Source organism: Corvus hawaiiensis, chromosome 21 (genome assembly GCF_020740725.1).
Source record: "Corvus hawaiiensis isolate bCorHaw1 chromosome 21, bCorHaw1.pri.cur, whole genome shotgun sequence".
In the NCBI taxonomy this organism is placed as follows: domain Eukaryota; kingdom Metazoa; phylum Chordata; class Aves; order Passeriformes; family Corvidae; genus Corvus; species Corvus hawaiiensis.
Genome location: NC_063233.1, coordinates 3985931 through 4002836, shown reverse-complemented (window position 1 = coordinate 4002836; position 16906 = coordinate 3985931). Strand labels below are relative to the sequence as shown.

Sequence of the window (16906 nt, the reverse complement as noted above, 5' to 3'; positions counted from 1 at the left end):
TGATGTCAAGGTCAGGCAGGATGGAACATCCTGTGGGCAGTGTGTGCTCCCCTGGCTGTGACAGCCAGTGCTGGACAAGCTGTCCTTGTGGCAAATTTTATTCTCACCCTCACCTTTATCTCCTTCATCTGCCACCTTCTGTGGCATCAAACATTGCTGGGATGAAGACTGAAGTTCTTAGGAAGCAAAAGCTTGTTTTAATGAGAATTTACACCAGATTCCTTGCACGATCAGAGAAGCGGCGTACGGATGCATGTGAGCGTGTGCTCAGTCAGGGCTGTTTTCCTTCATTGTCCAGGCAGGACGAGGACAAAATAACACACGGGGGAGGTGGTTCTGCATCTGTTTATGGTCACAAGCTGGGCTGAGGAGCCGCAGGTCCGAGTAGGACAGGACGAGCTCAGGCCGCCCTCAGGCCTCGCCCTCCCCACACGCCGAGCGCGCCGCTGCCGCCTCGGAACCGCCGTGCGGCGGAACCTTCGCGCCGCGGCCCGCGGGGCGGCGCCGGGCGAGAGCGGCGGGGCAGCGATGGCGGCGGGGCGGCAGCGGGGCCCGCGGGGCTCGGCCGTGCTGGAGCTGCCCCGCGCCCCGCGCTTGGTGTGCGTGGAGTACCCGGGGCTCGTCCGGGACGTCGGGGCCATGCTGCGGACGCTGGGAGGAGAGCAGGGGGTGTCGCGGGTGAGGGGGCGCGGGGGCTGTGGGGCGGGTGGCGACTCGCTGGGCAGAGGGTGAGGGGCGGCGAGACCGGGCCTGTGCCTGGGCGGGGGGCTGGGGGCGAGAGGGGGCCGGGGCGAGCCCCTACGTGGGAGTCGTTCCAAGCCAGCATGTCCCTACGCAGGGCCCACGTGTGGTTTGGGGGTGATGCTGCTTCCTTGAGCAGGGATTCAGGCGGTGTCTGGTAAAATCATAGTATGGTTTGGGTTGGAAGGGACCATAAATGTCATTGAATTCCACCCTCTTGCCATGGGCAGGAACACCTTCCACTAGACCAGCTTGCTCCAACCTGGCCTTGGACACTGCCAGGGATGGGGCAGCCACAGCTTCTCTGGTCAGCCTGTGCCAGGGCCTCACCACCCTCACAGGGAAGAATTTCTTCCTCACATCCAGGATATTATGTTTCTCATTTATTTATTTCTTCCCAATACCCAGGATGGGAGAGGCTGCACACCCCTGTGATGTGCTGCAGGTGTTGGTGGGGCAGCAATGATCCCCCTGAGACTGTGTGAGGGGAACAGCGGTGCCATGGCAGCGTGTGGGGCTGGAGGCTGGCACAGGAGTGTGGGGCTGTGTGGGTGGGATGCTGACAGGGGCTCTGCCTGCCCTTGCTGACAGATCTACGCCGACCCTGCCAAAAGGCTGGAGCTGTATTTCCGCCCCAAGGACCCCTACTGCCACCCCGTGTGTGCCAACCGCTTCCCCACCTCCACCATGCTGCTCAGGGTGAGGAGGAGGACCAAGAAGAAGCAGCAGTTGGACACCGAGGAACAAATCCAGCCAGAAGTCCAGTTTGAGATGGAGATTCTTGGGATTGTCACCACTGTTTACAAATTTCAAGGTAACCCTTGGGCTTGTGTGCACATGGCTTGGAGATGAGGATGTTTGGTGGGAAAGGGAAGTGTTTCCCTTTAACCAGTTGAGGACTGGAAGGAAAATCAAGTGTCCTGTTGTTACAGCCTCCTTGCTGGATAAACTTTTGTATAAACTTACCAGATTCCTGCTCCTTAAAGTTGAGTGTGAGAAATATTGTTGAATTCACAACAAAGTTCACAATGTTTTAACCCTTGTTTCTTACAGGAATGTCTGATTTCCAGTACCTGGCAATGCACTCTGGCCCTGATGGCAAACCAACCTCCATGTATGACAAAGTCCTGATGCTCAAACCAGAGAAGGAAGAATTTTTCAATAGGGACTTACCTCTTTACATCCCACCACCCATTTTCTCACGTCTGGACACTCCCATTGACTATTTTTATCGCCCAGATATACAGCACAGGTCAGTGCCTTTTCTGATGATACATCTTCCATGTATTTCACCTGTTGAATCTGCTCCCTTGTGCTGTTTTATCCCTCTTGATTTGGCACAACAGAGGCAAAAAAAAATGCCCAGAAACTGCCTGGCAGTGGCAACCTCAGCAAAATTCCACTTGAGGATTTGCCAGGTGAGGGGAGCTGGGGATGTGGTGAAGATGATGCCTCTCCCAGCACACCTCACACAGTGTGGGATGCAGGATACAGCCTTCTGCCTGCTTCCAGTGGGCTGGAGCCAAGGGCAGGGCTTGCAAGAGTCAGTGCCATGTGTTCCTGTGCAGTCCTGGCCCCGATTGGCTTTGCCAGAAGAACAATCTGGGAGATCTCCCACAAGAAACATCTTTCATGTTCTCACTGTTGGCCTTCACCAGCACTTTTTAAAGGAAGATTTCCAGATTGAGTTGGTACCTGCAGTTCTCTCTTGCTTTGCCTCTGTCCCACTGAGTAGCTGCAGTAGCTCCCGGAGAGCAAATGCAGAGGGTGAAGCCTTTAGTGCTCCAACACATTTCATACAGATCAGTCCCAAGTGCTGGAGGGTTTTCTGCCAGCCAGGGCAGAGCTCTGTCAGTGTGCAAATGGATGTAGCTTTGAGGTTTTAGGTTTCTTTCAAACTTAAATTTTCTTTTCTTCAGTGGTGCCGTGAGTGGTTTTATGGTACCAGTGTGTGATCAAGGGAGGTTGGACCAAAGTTAAACCAACCTACTGCTCACCCAGCTGAGTCCCTTTTGTCTTTCCCTGTTCCTTAGGGAGGGATACAACAATCCCCAGGTGTCTGGTGAGAACCTGATTGGCCTCAGCAGGGCCCGGCGCCCACACAATGCCATCTTTGTGAACTTTGATGATGAAGAGATCCCGACTAAACCCCTGGATGCTGCTGTCCAGAACTGGAAGAAAGTGTGCACCAATCCTGTGGATAAAAAGGTGGAGGAAGAGCTGAGAAAGGTGTGTGCCTTACTCCTGACCTGAGCACTGTCCTGCAGCAAGTTGGGGAGGAAAAAGTGCATTTTTTTCCCCAGAAATTCTTGGTGATTGTAAGTGAGGATGAGCAGATGCTACTGACACTGCTGTGTTCAGTTCAATTCTGCAAGTCAAGGTTTGAATCTCTGGCCAGTTCACATTAAGCCCCTTTTTGTGCCACGAGTTCTTACATTACCACCCAGTAGCTCAAACTGAGGGCCAAAGGCCCTGATACAGAACTAGGTCCACTTGGAAAGCTGCTCTGCCTTTGGTAACCCCCCTCCCACTGTTCTGTGGTTGTTTGTGTGTTTCTTTAGCTCTTTGAAGTCCGTCCTGTGTGGTCTCGGAACGCAGTGAAGGCCAATATCAGTGTCCATCCAGACAAGCTGAAGCTGCTGCTGCCATATTTGGCCTATTACATGGTGAGTGCTGCATCTGTGAGCAAGGGAGCATCCCCTGGCTGTTCCTGGTCCTTTACCACTTCTGAGGTCCTACCACCGAGTACCTGAGCTTAATTTTAGGTAATGAGACAGAGGGAAGGAAATGCTTTGGAACTAAAGTTGAAGCCAAGGAGGATTGGGTCACTATTTGCTCCATAGGTTCTAATCACCTTTGCAGGTCAGTCAGACACTCTGAGTGACTGTTCACCTGGCAGTGGTAGAATTTTTCCACACAAACAAGACTGACCTTGCAGGTTGGTTTGTAAAAGCACACAAATATTTGTGCTTTGATGCTTTGATTGCCAAGTTTCAGTGTATAAATAGTGCCATGGCAAGTGAACAAAGAGCTGGTAAAACAAGTATCTTTGGGCAATGAGGGGAAATACTAGAACTTTCCAAGAACTCTGTAACTCTGTAATGAAGGAAAGTGCAACACCATGGTGCTTTTTTGTAACCATCTTCCCTCCTGTGTTTGTGCAGTTAACAGGTCCTTGGAGAAGCTTATGGGTTAGGTTTGGGTATGACCCCAGAAAACACCCTGAAGCAAAGATTTATCAAGTACTGGACTTCCGAATTCGCTGTGGAATGAAATATGGTAAAAGGGCCCAACCCACAGAGCTGCTCTCTCTGCTTTCTGGTTAATCCTGGTAGTACTTTTCTTTTTATGTGTTTTTCAAACTCTTTTGCCATAGTTCTGCTCTGATGAACATGTCAGCTCCTGAGCTCCTTGCTTACTGCAGTTCTTTCCAAACTCCTGTAATACTTTCTTTCATAGTGTGCAGTATGTCTTTCCTCATTTGGCACATTCTAAACTCTGACCTTCCTCCTCCATGTGTTCCGAGCCCAAGTGGGTGTAGCAGAGCATCCTCCTCCTCACCCAGGGGAGGCACCAAGCAGGAATTCTGGTGCTCATATAGCAGCTTTTCCTCAAGGGTCTTAGCATCTCCTTCAGGGTGCTGGGTCTCAGACCTTGGATGTGGGGTTCCCTGCTCTGATTTTGCAGAGGACAAGTCGAGGAAAAGGAGTTTCTGATGTCATCTAATAAATCTATGACAGAGCTGGCATCCACTCATTGACATCAAGTCGCATTTCCAAGTTAAAGGGTTTTGTTGATCTCTTCTCCCCACCCTGCTAAAATCTGCATATCCCAAAGACCAGCCTGCCCTTCTTACACCAGTCCAGCCCTTGTGTTCCTGAGCTGGGGATATTCTGCAGGGTGCTCACCCTCAGTTCATTACTGGTTTTTGGTTTTCCCCTCTAGGTTATGCTGCTACTGACATGCCTGTGAAAGCAAAACGCAGCACATACAACTACAGCCTGCCCATCACTGTCAAGAAACAAGGTATGCTGGGCCAGAAGGGCTGCCTGGCTCTTCTGTTTCTCTGTTTGCCCCAGCCTAGTCACAGATGGTGAAGGGTCTTCCTGTGTCCTAGCAGAGACAAAACTGGAGCTTGTTTTCTGGTTATAGCATTGCTGCTGTTAAGCCAGTAGAAAAATCTCCTGCTGGGAAGTGTTGTGGGAGTCTGGCTGAGCCACAATATCTGTTAGCAGGCAGGAGGGAGTTCTGCAAGCCACACTGGGCATTCAGCATTCACTGAGGTGCAGAGAATGGGGGAGTTCTCTTTTCTCTGTCAACGGAGAGTGGAAAAGGTTAAAGTTACGAACAAATGGACTCTGGAAAAAGCTGCCCAACTCAGCACCCTTCCTGGGACTGTCCAGTAACATCTCTGAAGAATGAACAGAGCACATGCTCTGTTGCTGGTTGGTCTGGTTTTGTTGAATCAACAGAGAAGTGACAGTACAATATGAAAGATGTCCCTAATTAGGACTCTCTGTTTTCCTTTCAGGAAGTCACACAGTCAGTGTCCATGGCCTGAAACAGGGGCTGAGTACAGCTGGTACATCTGGGGCAAAAAAGTCCCCCTCCAGCAGGTACAAGTTGAAGGTAAGCATGACCTTTTATACTGAAATCTTGAAATATCTCAGTGAAATAGGGATGTTTCCTTGTTTATCAGTCCTCAAGGGATCAGCTGTGAGTGAGCTGATGTGCTCAGGTTTATCTGGGAAGTTCCTAGTTGGACATGGCACTATGGGACATAATCTGAGTGTATTTCTTACATGCTGCAAGTGGGATTGGTGCTCTCCAGCCTAGTCTTAGACGTGACGAGCATTTTGCTTCAATTGATAAAATTGGAACTTCATGGGCAGCGAAGTGCAAAAAAATCACCATGTCTTTATCAGGTCATGCTGCAAAATCCAACAGGGTGGAATAAATAAATGAGTCTTGCTCTTCCCTTTTTGCTAGAATGAAGCCCATGCTGCACTGCTAGGCAGTGACAGGCTGCAGACAGAGCTGCAGGTTGGAGAGGTGAAGTGTTTTCTCTGCACAGCAGTGCTGGTGTGACTGTGGCTGCAGGGACATTCTGGCGCATTCCTCATTCAGCTTTATCTTCTGCCATGTACAGATCCATGCCTTAGAACTTGTTTCTCTTGGAAGTACCTTCTTCTTGAATCAGCCCATTGGAAGTACTTTCAGTTATGCCAGAGTTGTCCTGTTACACCATAAAATGCACATGAATCCTTTCCTTCTTTCCTCCTCTTAGGAATCTGTCTACGTTTTCCGAGAAGGAGCCTTACCCCCTTACCGACAGATGTTCTACCAGCTCTGTGACTTAAATGTGGAAAGGTACTGCACACTGACAGAGACAGATTTCAAAGCTTGTTGTTTATACCGTCATTCACCCCTCTCCCCTTGAGCAGGAACATCAGAGGTGTTCAGTTTCTCAATAAAAACAGAACAGCCTTTTTACCCATGAACTTCCTTTCCCATCTGACAATTACCTGCATAACCAACTGTGCTATTCCAGCTCAGTGAAGTGAAATGGAAATAAATCAGTCTGTCTCATCTGAAACTCACATCTGAGTGCAGAAGATTAACGTTTCCTTCCCTTTTGCTGCTCTTTAGCCTGCAGAAGATCATCCATCGGAATGACGGCACGGAGTCGGAATGCACGGAGCGGGACGGATGGTGCCTTGCCAAGACAAGTGATGACCTGAGGGACAGCATGTCCCTGATGATAAAGCAGATCATCAGATCCACCAGGCCTGGTAAGGATGCTTTGAACATGAGGATGTTGTAATTGGCACTGAGGCAGAAGTGTTCCTGCGTCTGCCCCCTCCTTTGTGTGTTCTTTGGGATGTAGCTCATTCCAGTGTGGGAGCTGAGGCTGCTGGCCTGCAATGGGAATGTGGGTTGGCATTAGGGATGGCTGGGAGTTAAGGTTTTCTAGTTCATCTTCCCAGTAGCAACCCTTCAGCTTTTAAATGTCTTTGCACAGTAATAATCAAGACTTTATTCTGACTGATGTATCTGTTGCTGGCATTTTACTTTTTATTGATGTTATTGATTGAACAAGAAGTGAGGAAATTATTTCTTCATGATGCTGGGCCAAAGCAATAATATCCCAGTGAATTGGGTCAGAATGAGGCAGGAGAGGAGCACTGCAGCTCTGCTGATGTTCTCCTTCCTGGAGTGTGGAGACGGATTGCTCTGGCTTGATCAGATTCTGTTAAGATGTGCAACATTAGATGAGCCCCTGAGGCTGCTGCCTTCCTCTCACATGTATGAATTCAACTGCAAATGCCCCCAGGTTGCACTGAAAGAGGCATCACAGTGTCTTTCTTTCTTCCCAATTTAAGCTCTTTTCTCAAATACAACAAGCAGTGAAGATGGCAAAGAACAGCTGGCATACGAGTCTGGAGAGGATGAGGATGATGAAGAGGAGGAGGAAGAGGACTTCAAGCCTTCTGATGGGAGTGAAAATGAAATGGAGACAGAAATTCTGGACTATGTGTGAACTCAGTGAGCAGTCTGGCTGCTGTGGACAGAACTGTCTCTGCTCTTGCTCCTTGAGAGCCAAGGGTTTGGCATCCCTGCCCAGGGTCTGGGGAAGCAGAGCTTGTACGAAGCTGATGATGATCTCTCTGCAGTGACTGCTGGTGGGCATCATTCTGGATGTTTGGGAGCCAGTGCCTGCATTTTTGGAATTGCTGGCTGAGAAACCCTCCAGCAAGTTCAGACTCAGCAAACTCCCAAGAGTGAGCCCAGAATCCAAACCAGCTGGTAACACAGCAGACATGGGGAGAAGCTGCGTTCCCAAATCTCTCTGTGTGTGGGCGTGCACTCTCTCCAGGTTGGTGGCCGTGTGGAAAATAGAAAAGGTGCTCAAGGAGATGCTGGGAAAAGAAGCATTCCAGAGCTCCTGGAGTCCCTAAGGCAGGTTCTGCCCTTCTGCTTGTCCAGAGGGAATGAAATTACTGTGCCATGCCTTCAGCACTGAGCCTCGCTGGTCATCTTGGAAATAAAGCCAGCAGGAAAATACACTTTCTGTCAGTGAATAATTCCCTTCCTGGGGTGTGAATGTTTGCTGTCCTCACTACCTGATGCACTTCTCAGGTCTGTTTTGACTTCCCCAGTTAGCAGTTAACAAGGACTGAAGGCAGCTGGAAAAGGGGCAGAGCTTCAGGTTCACAGAAGTTGGCCACTGCCAGCTGGATTATTCCCACCAGAAGAAAGTCACAGAAATTAAAGATCTGCTGGCATTTTCTGGGTCTTGTGTATTCCCCAGTGTGTTACGACCACACCTAGAGCCAAGCTTGCTTTTTTAAAAGCAGTTAAGACCTCCTCTTCTCCACTGAGGAGGTCCTATGGATTGTTGCTTTTAAAGCCTTTACTTGTAACAAAAGGAGTAAACCCAACAAATGACACTCGGAAAATGCAACAGTTTCAACTCATAGGTTCAAATGAATGAGGTTCATTTGAAAAGTGAGCCCTGGTCCCTCAGCCAGAAAAAAAGAAAGTTCAACCCACCAGGGTGAACATAAAGTATGAACTCCCCCACAGTCAGATGCATCCCTCTTTCGCCAGGAAGGTGCTGGCATTTTGGGGAAGGAGAACAGAACAGCTCCTGCCTTGGGGCAGAGACATTTGAGCATCAGTATTTTATTGCAAAGACTAATTACATTGCTGTGTACAAGTCACACCGGGCAGTGTGCTCCTTCATTGAAGTGGTACAAAATACATACGGTACAGCCAGTCCCCCCCAGTGGCACCGGCGGGAAGGGAGGGGACAGTCCCAGGGTGGGCAGGCACGGAGCAGAGGGGAGACCCTCCCGGGGGTGCTGGTGCCCAGGGGCAGGGGCTTTGGGCACAGAGGAGGCAGGAGGCTGCCCCTGCGTCAGGGAGCCAGGAGCTCCCATCATGTGCATCATGGGCAGTGCCACCCGAGGGGACACGGGGCTGGAGGAGCTCAATGCCAGCCACGCTCACACCCAAGCAGCCTCTTCCCCACCAGGCCCAACCCCTGCCACCAGCCCCGGCCCCTGGGGCATGGTCCCTGTCCTGGAGCTGGGGAAGGCACCGCAACCACCCGGGGACTCCGGCGGATGGGAAATGGAAAAGATCTGCAGGAATGAAACGCTTAAAAAAACAGAGATGGAGCCAGGATCAACAAAAGGTCCCCCTTTGGTTAGTGTTTCCTACAGTGATTAAAACAAGCATCTCTGCCCCTGCTCGAGCAATTAGTGGTAGAGAATTTGGGAGGGGGTGGCTGGCAGGGTGTGCACCCCATGAGCACAGCAGAGCAATGCTGCTGCTGCTGCTACCAGCGTCCCTCCCAGCAGCCTTAAATAGCAGGGGGGCACAGGAGAGGGACTGGGCTGCAGGGCAGGGGGAGGCTGGATTAGTAAAATGTACAAGTTTGCCTCTTCTATTTACAACCAATAAATACTGAAAAAAAAAAATCAGTAAACTTTTTTGTTTTATACAAAAAAAAGTCTCATTGCTGCTTCTCCCATGGTCAGTGTTTGAAAAAGTCCGGTTAAAGCCCAAGGTGAGTGGCACTTTCTGTGGGTCAGGCAGTGGCAGCTGGGGCACCTGGAGCACCCTGAGCTCTCTGGCCCCTCGCGTGCCCACACAGACCCGAAGTCTCTATATACACAGTTTCAGACAGAACTTTGCTCTCCTCCTCCTCAGGCTGGCAGCGCTGGGGGCACGGCCCGAAGCTCTCCCCTCAGCAGAAGAGACACTGGCATTTGATCTTTGGTGCAAGTTTGAACGTGGGCCGGCCCAGTCCAGCTGGAGGATGCGCTGGATCGGGAGAGGAGCGAGACCACGCAGGCTTCCAGCTGGGGAGAGCACGAGGCACCCACTCCATCATGGCATGGCCACAGCCTCCTGCACTGGCTCAGCACTGGGGCAGGGCTGCATCCTTCCAGCTCACCTCCCAGCCAGGGCATCCGTGGCTTCTCTCAAGGGAAGGACGGGCAGAGCTGTGCGGTGGTGGCAACGCCAGTGATCCCAGGGAGGACAGACATGGAGGTAACACTGGGAAAGCGGGGAAGGAGGCTTGGCAGCCCCAGGGTGGCGGGGGCTCCTGCTCTGCTCCCGTCAAACAGCCCCTCTGTGAGTCACCGCTCCCCGGCTCGCTCGGACACAAGGCACCTACGGCAGAGGCGGGCTCCAGCTCTGGGCTGGCCGGGCTGGACTCGTGTCGCACCGTAGAAGGTTAAAAAACAAAACAAAACAAAAAAATAGACAAATCCCCCCCCACTGCTGCCTTCCTGTGTAGAAAAAAAAAAGACCTGATTGGAACTGGGGCTTGTGCAGAGAGAGGCAGAGGCCCACACCAGTTGCCCAGCTCTCAGCTCTGGGTGCGGAAGGGAGGTGCACGGCTGTCCCCCATGGGTGAGGGTCACTCCTCTGCCGTGCAAGGCGGCACAAGGACCGGCCACAGCCAAGCCCGGAGCAGCTGCCCCCAAGGCCCCGACGGTGATGCGTGGCAGTGGGGCTGAGGCTAGAAGATGCCCTTGGCGATCTTCAGGCCTTTCTGCTTCATCCTGGGCAAGGTGGAGCTGGAGCCATGCTTGATCTTCACCCCCTTGGAGAAGCCCCGCTTCTTGAGCACAAAGTCATAGTTGGCGGCGGAGTTCATGGCGTAGAAGACGTTGGCGTTGTCGGGGATCTTCAGCTCTGGAAGTGAACAAGTGTGAGGGTCAGTCAGGTGCCCTTTCCTTGAAAGGGGACCAGAGTGGGGCCGAGGTTTGTCCCCAGGTGCTGGGACCCCTCTTACTGTCACCTCTCATCCCAGCTCCAGCCTGGTGCTGCCCAGGCTGCCGGGCTGCATGGCCCCAGGGAAGCCCCCACGCCCCAGCACACACCTCTCTCCTCCGAGATGATCTGGACAAGCTCATAGTCTTCAGGCCGGTCCCCATCCAGGTTGTGTTTGGCCATGGCCTTGCGAATAACCACGGGGGTCTTGTCCTGGCTCGTCACCTGTGAGCACAGAGTGCTGTGAGCCCAGAGAGCCTCCCACTGGAGTCGCCTCCCAAAATGGGCCGTGCCCGTATCCAAGCAGGACAAGCCACCCCTCTCTGGTGTTTCCACAGGGATGTTACTAACCAGGATGCTCTTGTACATGTTGCCGTTGTCCACAGCCAGGCTGACACGGATGATGCAACAGTCGTCGACCTGCTGGTTGTAGAGGGGCAGCGAGAGTGAGGAGTAGCTGGAGATGCCGGAGACCGAGCGCTTGTGTGTGCGGGAGGCCGTCACCGGCGTGGAGGAGACAGAAGAGGAGGAGGCACTGCTGGAGCCTGAGCCGATGCCTGACGTGTCCAGGGAAGAGAGGGAGGTGGATTCCCAGAACTGGAGGGCAGGGAGGAGAGGGGATGCGGAGGACACAGTGGGTTTAGCTTCTCCATCGGCCACAGACGGGGCGTACCAGCGCTGGGGGAGGGAGGCCAGAGGGATCTCACTGACCTGTGACAACGGGGGACCGACACAACTACAGCCACCGGAGGCACGAGAGCCTTGCCGTGCTGCCAGAGCAGCAAAGGGCAGGGGGCCTCCCGAGCAGCCCCCGGGCCCCCCACCTGCTCCCCCCAGCCCCAGCGCCAGGGCAGAGGTGGGACAGTCCCCATACAATGGCCACATCAGCCCTGGGAGGCCTGGACCCTGCGAGCTGCCACATACCTTCTTCTCCTGGCAGTCGGGGGACTCGGGGATGAAGCTGATGTTGATCTCCTCCACGTCGGAGCTGCTGGAGCCGGCAGAGGTGACGCTCACTGAGTCGGTGGCATCCCCACTGCACAGGTACTGCCCACACTTGAGCTGGTCGAAGGATTTCGAGTGGGAGCTGCCGCTGGCACAAGGCTCAGTGCTTGGTGGCTGCCGGCTGCCCGGAGAGAGGTGGGGCAGGTCAGAAGGGAGCAGGGTGAGGGTGCATTGGGCTGGCAGGATAGCGGCCATTCCCACCTGGTCCCCTGCAGTGCCCAGCCAAGGATGCCCCACGCTGGCCCCCACCTCCCACCAGGGACTCACTCGCTCCATCTCTTGATGATGCCGGTGTTTTTCTTGGCCTTCAACGTGTTGCTGGCTGACTCTGACAGTGGCTCGATTTCACACGACAGCCCATAGCTGGGAGGGGAGAGAGGAGGGTTTGAGCTCCCTATGCTGCCATCAAGTGTGAGGGAGGCAGAGCAGAGAGGGGAGCGAGCACGGGACAGCTGCTGCTGTCAGAGGAAATGAGTGGTGGGACTTCCCGAGGCACCAGCACGACCCCAGACCCCTCTCACTCACCTCTCGGCCTCGCTGAGCCGCTCCAGGCTGTGGAACCACTCCACGAACTGATCCTCCTGTGTGAAGCTGTAGTTGTTGCAGGCCGACTGGAGCAGCTTGATCTGCGCGATGACTTCGAACTCCTGCAGCAAATGGAAGCCATGAGACCAGAATCCCCTCCCCCAAAACTGAAGAACATGAAGTAAAAAAAAGAGAGGGATCAACCCCAAAGTGACTGGCACAGCCTGTGATTGCACCAGGTCAGCCTGTGCAGCTGCCAGGGAAAAGCTCTCACCTTCCTTCTCTTCTCAAAGTTGATCAGCCCACCCTGGAAAAGAAAGAGATGAAGGTCAGATTGGAACAGGCAGAAGAATATTGCTCCCACCCTTCCCTATCTCTGTCTTGCTGCCACTGCAGTGTGGGTAACCGTGCTGAGAAAAAGTAGCCCATTTCCTTGGGACAGAGGTGGATGTGCAGGGTGGGATATGGGATGTGGTGTGAGATACAGGATGTGCAGGATGCAGTGTGGGATACAGGATGTGCAGTGTGGGATACAGGATGTGCAGTGTGGGAATACAGGACACATGGGGGACCAGCCTGCCTTTTATCAGCCCAGGCTCTGGGAGGAAAGGGAGCATAGGGAGGAGGTACATACATCCAGGAAATCCTTCATGGCCGTGTCGAGCATCACCAGGTCCGTGAGGAAGGTGCCAAGGTAGGGAATGGTGCCCTGCATCACTCCCTGTGGGGACAGAAGGGACAGTGGGGTCAGCAGAGCTGGGACCAGCCTGGGCAGCTGCTGGGGACAGGGCACAGGGACAGCCCTGCCAGACTCACCATCTCTCGCTGCTGCTGCTGCCGCTTCTGAGCCCTCTTTGGGTTGATCTCCAAGGTGGCAAATTTGGATGTGCCCTCCTGGATGGTGGGGAGAGGTGGATCAGCACAGGTGGGAAACAGCTCTAATACCTTTTAGCTAAAATTCACACCCACTTTTTTTTATATAACTTTCCTTGTAGGAAAGAGGAGGAAACCAAAGCTTTTTCATGGCTCACAGAGAGGAGAGCCTTAGTGAATAGGAACTGCTGCTCTCATTTCTCTATAAATGTCTCCTCAACGGGACATTTTGTTCCCTTTTGCATTTTGTTTCCTGTCAGTCCCTAAACCAGAGCTAGGCTGGGATCTGTGGAGAAGCTCCACACAGAATAAAGACATTTTTGCCACCGCCTTTCACCAACTCCACCACCCCACCCAGAATCAAGAGAATTTTGCACTGGACTGTTAACATGCAGCTGCCTCTGGGCAGAAGCTGTCGCTTGGTGCTCTGGATCCCATCCCATTGCTTATCTGTTCCTTGGATTGTTTTGCCAGCTCCAGGTAATGAGTTTTGGGTGGAGAAACAGAAATCCCAGCCTTGCTGAAACCCCTGCCTGCTCCCCAGACTCAGCACGCCCTGCCTGCATCCATGCCTGCAACTCCAGCAGCTCTGGGCTTTATCCTTTGGCTGGAACACCATGGAAACCTGAGCTGCCTGCCAGGAGCAGGGCAATGCAGGTTCTCCTTCCCCCTACCTTGATGAGAAGCTCCCGGCTCAGCGAGTGGTTGTTCTCATCGGAGAAGATCTCTGAGAGCTCATGGAATGTGCGGAAGCTCTCCCTGCTCAGGGGGAAACAAGGGGAAAAGTCAGCAACGCTGCCACAGTGGGCTTTCCTCCTTGGGCTCTCTTCTGCTCACCCAAATGACCCCAGTTATGCTCAGCTCCAGCTGGGCCTCGCTGTTTGGGAGCTATTCCAAGATGTTTCACACAGAAGGGTGAGGTGATGATGCTTTTATTTCCTCACCCTCCTTAGGTCCCTGACACCGGTCCCTGGGTTTTGGGCACACTCCAAGAGGCAATGCTGGAGTTGAGGTGATCCCATTTACACATTCAAGGCCCACAGCATGTCCTTCCCCTTGGAACCAGCCCCGCAGGAGCTCCTTACCGCAGGACCTCGTCCCAGGTCTTCTTCAGCCGGTGCACGGCGTTGCACTGCAGGGCTGAGAGGATGGCTCGGAGGGAGGAGAAGTTCTTCAGGATGCGGCACTCCTGGGGACAGACAAGGAGGTGACAGGACTCGGGTTAAAAAAAGCTGGAGGATCTGCTGGGATTCCAGCATGGCAAAACCTCATCCCTTGGGTGAGGTGGGAGGTGAGCTGTCCTACCCGAGCCACTTCGATCCACCGCTCCACCACCTTGGCCCTCTGCTGTGGCTTCAGGGACCTGTCCCCGAGACAGGTGGCAATGACACAGTTGGCCACACTGTTGAACTGCGAGACCGTGGCACGGATGGTGGGGGCCAGGTGCTCTTTGCCCTTCTTGTCCCGCTGGGACCAGATGCAGCCCAGGCAGTGGTAAGGCACCACTTTCTTGAACAGCTCCTGGAAGATAAAGGGAGGGAGAAGGGTCTCTTTGGGTTCTCTGGGGAGAGAACAGGCCGGGAGGAAAAAGGGATGGGAATAGCCAGGCCTGTGCCCAGAGCACCGCTGAGCCGCCTGGTGGGTGACTACTCACAGCATCCATCAGTGTGAACTGTTCTGCCACCATCTCTGGGGAGAAGGAGAGGAAATCTGGCTTCCCATCCCCGACCCCGTTCTCCTCCACCAGCTGGAAGGTGCAGCTGCCATGGTCCACAGCTGCAGGAGACAGGGTGAAGCTGAGCACCGCAGTGCCCACACCGACCCACGCCAGCCCCCTGCAGACACCCACCCCCCACCTCCCAGGCTCTTAATTCCCATCTGGCTTCACACCTCCAGCAACGAGGCTCAGATAAAAGGATAGTCGTTTTAAACCTGGGTGCAAGTGTCTACAGAGGATTAAAGGCAGATTAGCTAATCCACTTAAAAATCCCACTTCTGCTGCAACTGAATTAGCTTCCCAGTGTCCCTCCATGTAAGCAGGGTTTATGGCTGTTCAGCCACGTGGCTCAAGTTCTGGAGACCTTGATGCCAACCAGCAGCATTCCCTCCACCTGCAGCCCCAAATAACCCCACAAGCAGGGTGAGGACTCCACCTTCTGCCTCGGCCTCGCTCTGCTCTTGCTGCTGGAACTGGGCCAGCAGGATGCGGGCTCGGCGCTCCAGGTCGGAGCCGGGGATGTTGTGGCGCACGTAGGAGATGAGCTGCTTGAGGCAGGCGAAGTCGGGGGGCTTGCGGAAATCCTCTGAGTACTGATCCAGCCAGGCCCCCAGGATGGAGGAGATGGTGCTGCAGCAAGGGGGAAAACACAGACAAAGAGGATCAGGTGCCAGGAGAAACCTGTCTGCACCCCCACAAGCCCAGGAGCACTGCTGGGACAACACATCCCTCCCAAAGAGCTGCCACCAGAGCCACCACAGCACAGTCAGACTTACTTCTTCAGCTCCATCCTCTCGTCCACAGTGTGCCTGGCGTGGTCCCCATTCGCCTGCACGTGGAGTTTGCCATACCTGGTGGGGCACAGAGAGCAGGCAGTGAGCACCCTGCACTCAGCTACTTCTCAGAGCAGCCTCCTCCCGCTCCACACCACCCCCAGCTCTGCCAAGGGGTCAGGATGAACCTGCTACGCAGTGTCCTGCTCCCCTCCCTCTGCCACAACCTCCCTCTTACAGGAACAGGGAAGCAGCCAGCACTGACCACCTCACTGGAAGAGCTCCAGCTTTCTGGGAAGTTGTGTCCTCCCTGCCCTGTCCCAAAACCTTCACGCGGATGGAGCTGGGAAAAGCCAGCAGACCTCCAAGGCATTGCAGCAGAAGATACTGGGGCTTTCCTGGCCACCCCCAGCTGTGTTGTGGGGCTCAGGGCAGCCTCACCTGTTAAGCAGCAGGTCCAGCACTTGCTTGGTGGTGGCGAAGGCCCGGTAAGTGCACAGGAAGATGGTGACATAGGTGGAATCATTGCCCTTGAAGGCTGAGACCAGGTACTCCACCAGCTTCTCCAAGGTCCCGGCTTTTATCGTCCGCACCTTACACGTCTCGTAGAGGTTTAGGGCTGACTCATTCTCAAACTGCCAGGACAGGAGCAGAAGTCAGTGGGCTGGGTGAAGAAAGGCACCATCCAGTGCAAAGTGTTCCCACCAGCTTCACAAGCTCAGGTCTGGGCTGGGACCCCTACAGTGCCTGGGGCTCTCCTAACTGGGAAAGAAAAGCTGAGTCTCCTCAGACGGCAAACACCAGCAACCCAGCTGAGAAGACCTGAGCACTTGGGAAATCCCAGGAAAGGCCTCAAGGTTGCCAAAATCCAGATACAAATCAGAGTTGCCCTATTTTTCAAAATGGGGCTGCGGATTGTGTCACCTGTGCCCCTTCCCATGTGGCAGAGGACAGCAGGTGCTCCCACTCCCTGCTCCCAAATAAATACATGATTCTCATGGCAGGGAAACATCTGAAACCTCCCCTGTGGCAGGAGGAGCCCCCAGCTTACCCCCAGCCAGCGCTGCCCTTTGTTTGCCGTGTGATGGAGCTGCACTTTCCGGAGGGATATGCTGTAGATCACACCATCCTCCAGCTCTTCTCCGATCTCCTGTGTGGAGCTCTGCATGGAAAGACAAGATACACCATGAGATAAGGAGAGCAAAGTGTGGCAGAGTTGTTTTGTGGCTCCTACAAGGGATCCCAGCGAGCCAAAGGCAGCAGCTGCCTGGCTAGCAGTGAGAGTCTCCCTCACCTGCTCAGAAATGCAAGCCAGGTGACACCAGTGTGTCTGGCCAGCTGAGCCTGCCCACAGTGGAGCCAGGACTTTGGGAAGCTGCTCTTGGTGTGTCCCATGTCCCCTGGCCCCACATCTCAGCCCTTCAGCAAAGCCAGGCTATGCCAGTGCAAGGTGGGACCGCTCACAAGCCAGCGAAAGGGA

At 53.8% G+C, this 16906-nt stretch overlaps 2 protein-coding genes across 7 annotated transcripts in view; one reads left to right on the top strand and one right to left on the bottom strand.

The window, feature by feature from the left end:
* Positions 1 to 528: 528 nt before the first annotated feature.
* Positions 529 to 7808, top strand: GTF3C5 (general transcription factor IIIC subunit 5). Its single transcript, XM_048325393.1, has 11 exons — positions 529 to 678; positions 1333 to 1555; positions 1795 to 1993; positions 2775 to 2970; positions 3303 to 3407; positions 3906 to 4020; positions 4687 to 4767; positions 5273 to 5370; positions 6029 to 6111; positions 6391 to 6533; positions 7125 to 7808. The coding sequence occupies exons 1-11, from the start codon at positions 529 to 531 to the stop codon at positions 7280 to 7282; spliced, it is 1551 nt and encodes a 516-aa protein (XP_048181350.1). The 3' UTR covers positions 7283 to 7808.
* Positions 7809 to 8411: 603 nt separating this feature from the next.
* Positions 8412 to 16906, bottom strand: part of RALGDS (ral guanine nucleotide dissociation stimulator) — a 55880-nt gene continuing 47385 nt past the window's right edge. For 4 of the 6 annotated variants that reach the window (XM_048325392.1, XM_048325389.1, XM_048325386.1 and 1 more), the window contains exons 2-18: positions 16478 to 16588; positions 15868 to 16061; positions 15430 to 15504; positions 15090 to 15283; positions 14591 to 14712; positions 14242 to 14457; positions 14022 to 14125; positions 13611 to 13695; positions 12880 to 12957; positions 12698 to 12784; positions 12338 to 12370; positions 12064 to 12185; positions 11806 to 11901; positions 11458 to 11659; positions 10885 to 11244; positions 10644 to 10758; positions 8412 to 10455 (exon numbers count right to left, since the gene is read on the bottom strand). In XM_048325392.1, coding sequence (XP_048181349.1) covers positions 10280 to 10455; positions 10644 to 10758; positions 10885 to 11244; positions 11458 to 11659; positions 11806 to 11901; positions 12064 to 12185; positions 12338 to 12370; positions 12698 to 12784; positions 12880 to 12957; positions 13611 to 13695; positions 14022 to 14125; positions 14242 to 14457; positions 14591 to 14712; positions 15090 to 15283; positions 15430 to 15504; positions 15868 to 16061; positions 16478 to 16588 — 2370 coding nt within the window. In that variant the 3' untranslated portion in view covers positions 8412 to 10279. The remainder of the gene's footprint in view (positions 10456 to 10643; positions 10759 to 10884; positions 11245 to 11457; positions 11660 to 11805; positions 11902 to 12063; positions 12186 to 12337; positions 12371 to 12697; positions 12785 to 12879; positions 12958 to 13610; positions 13696 to 14021; positions 14126 to 14241; positions 14458 to 14590; positions 14713 to 15089; positions 15284 to 15429; positions 15505 to 15867; positions 16062 to 16477; positions 16589 to 16906) is intronic. The other 2 variants (XM_048325387.1, XM_048325390.1) reach the window with 2 other exon arrangements.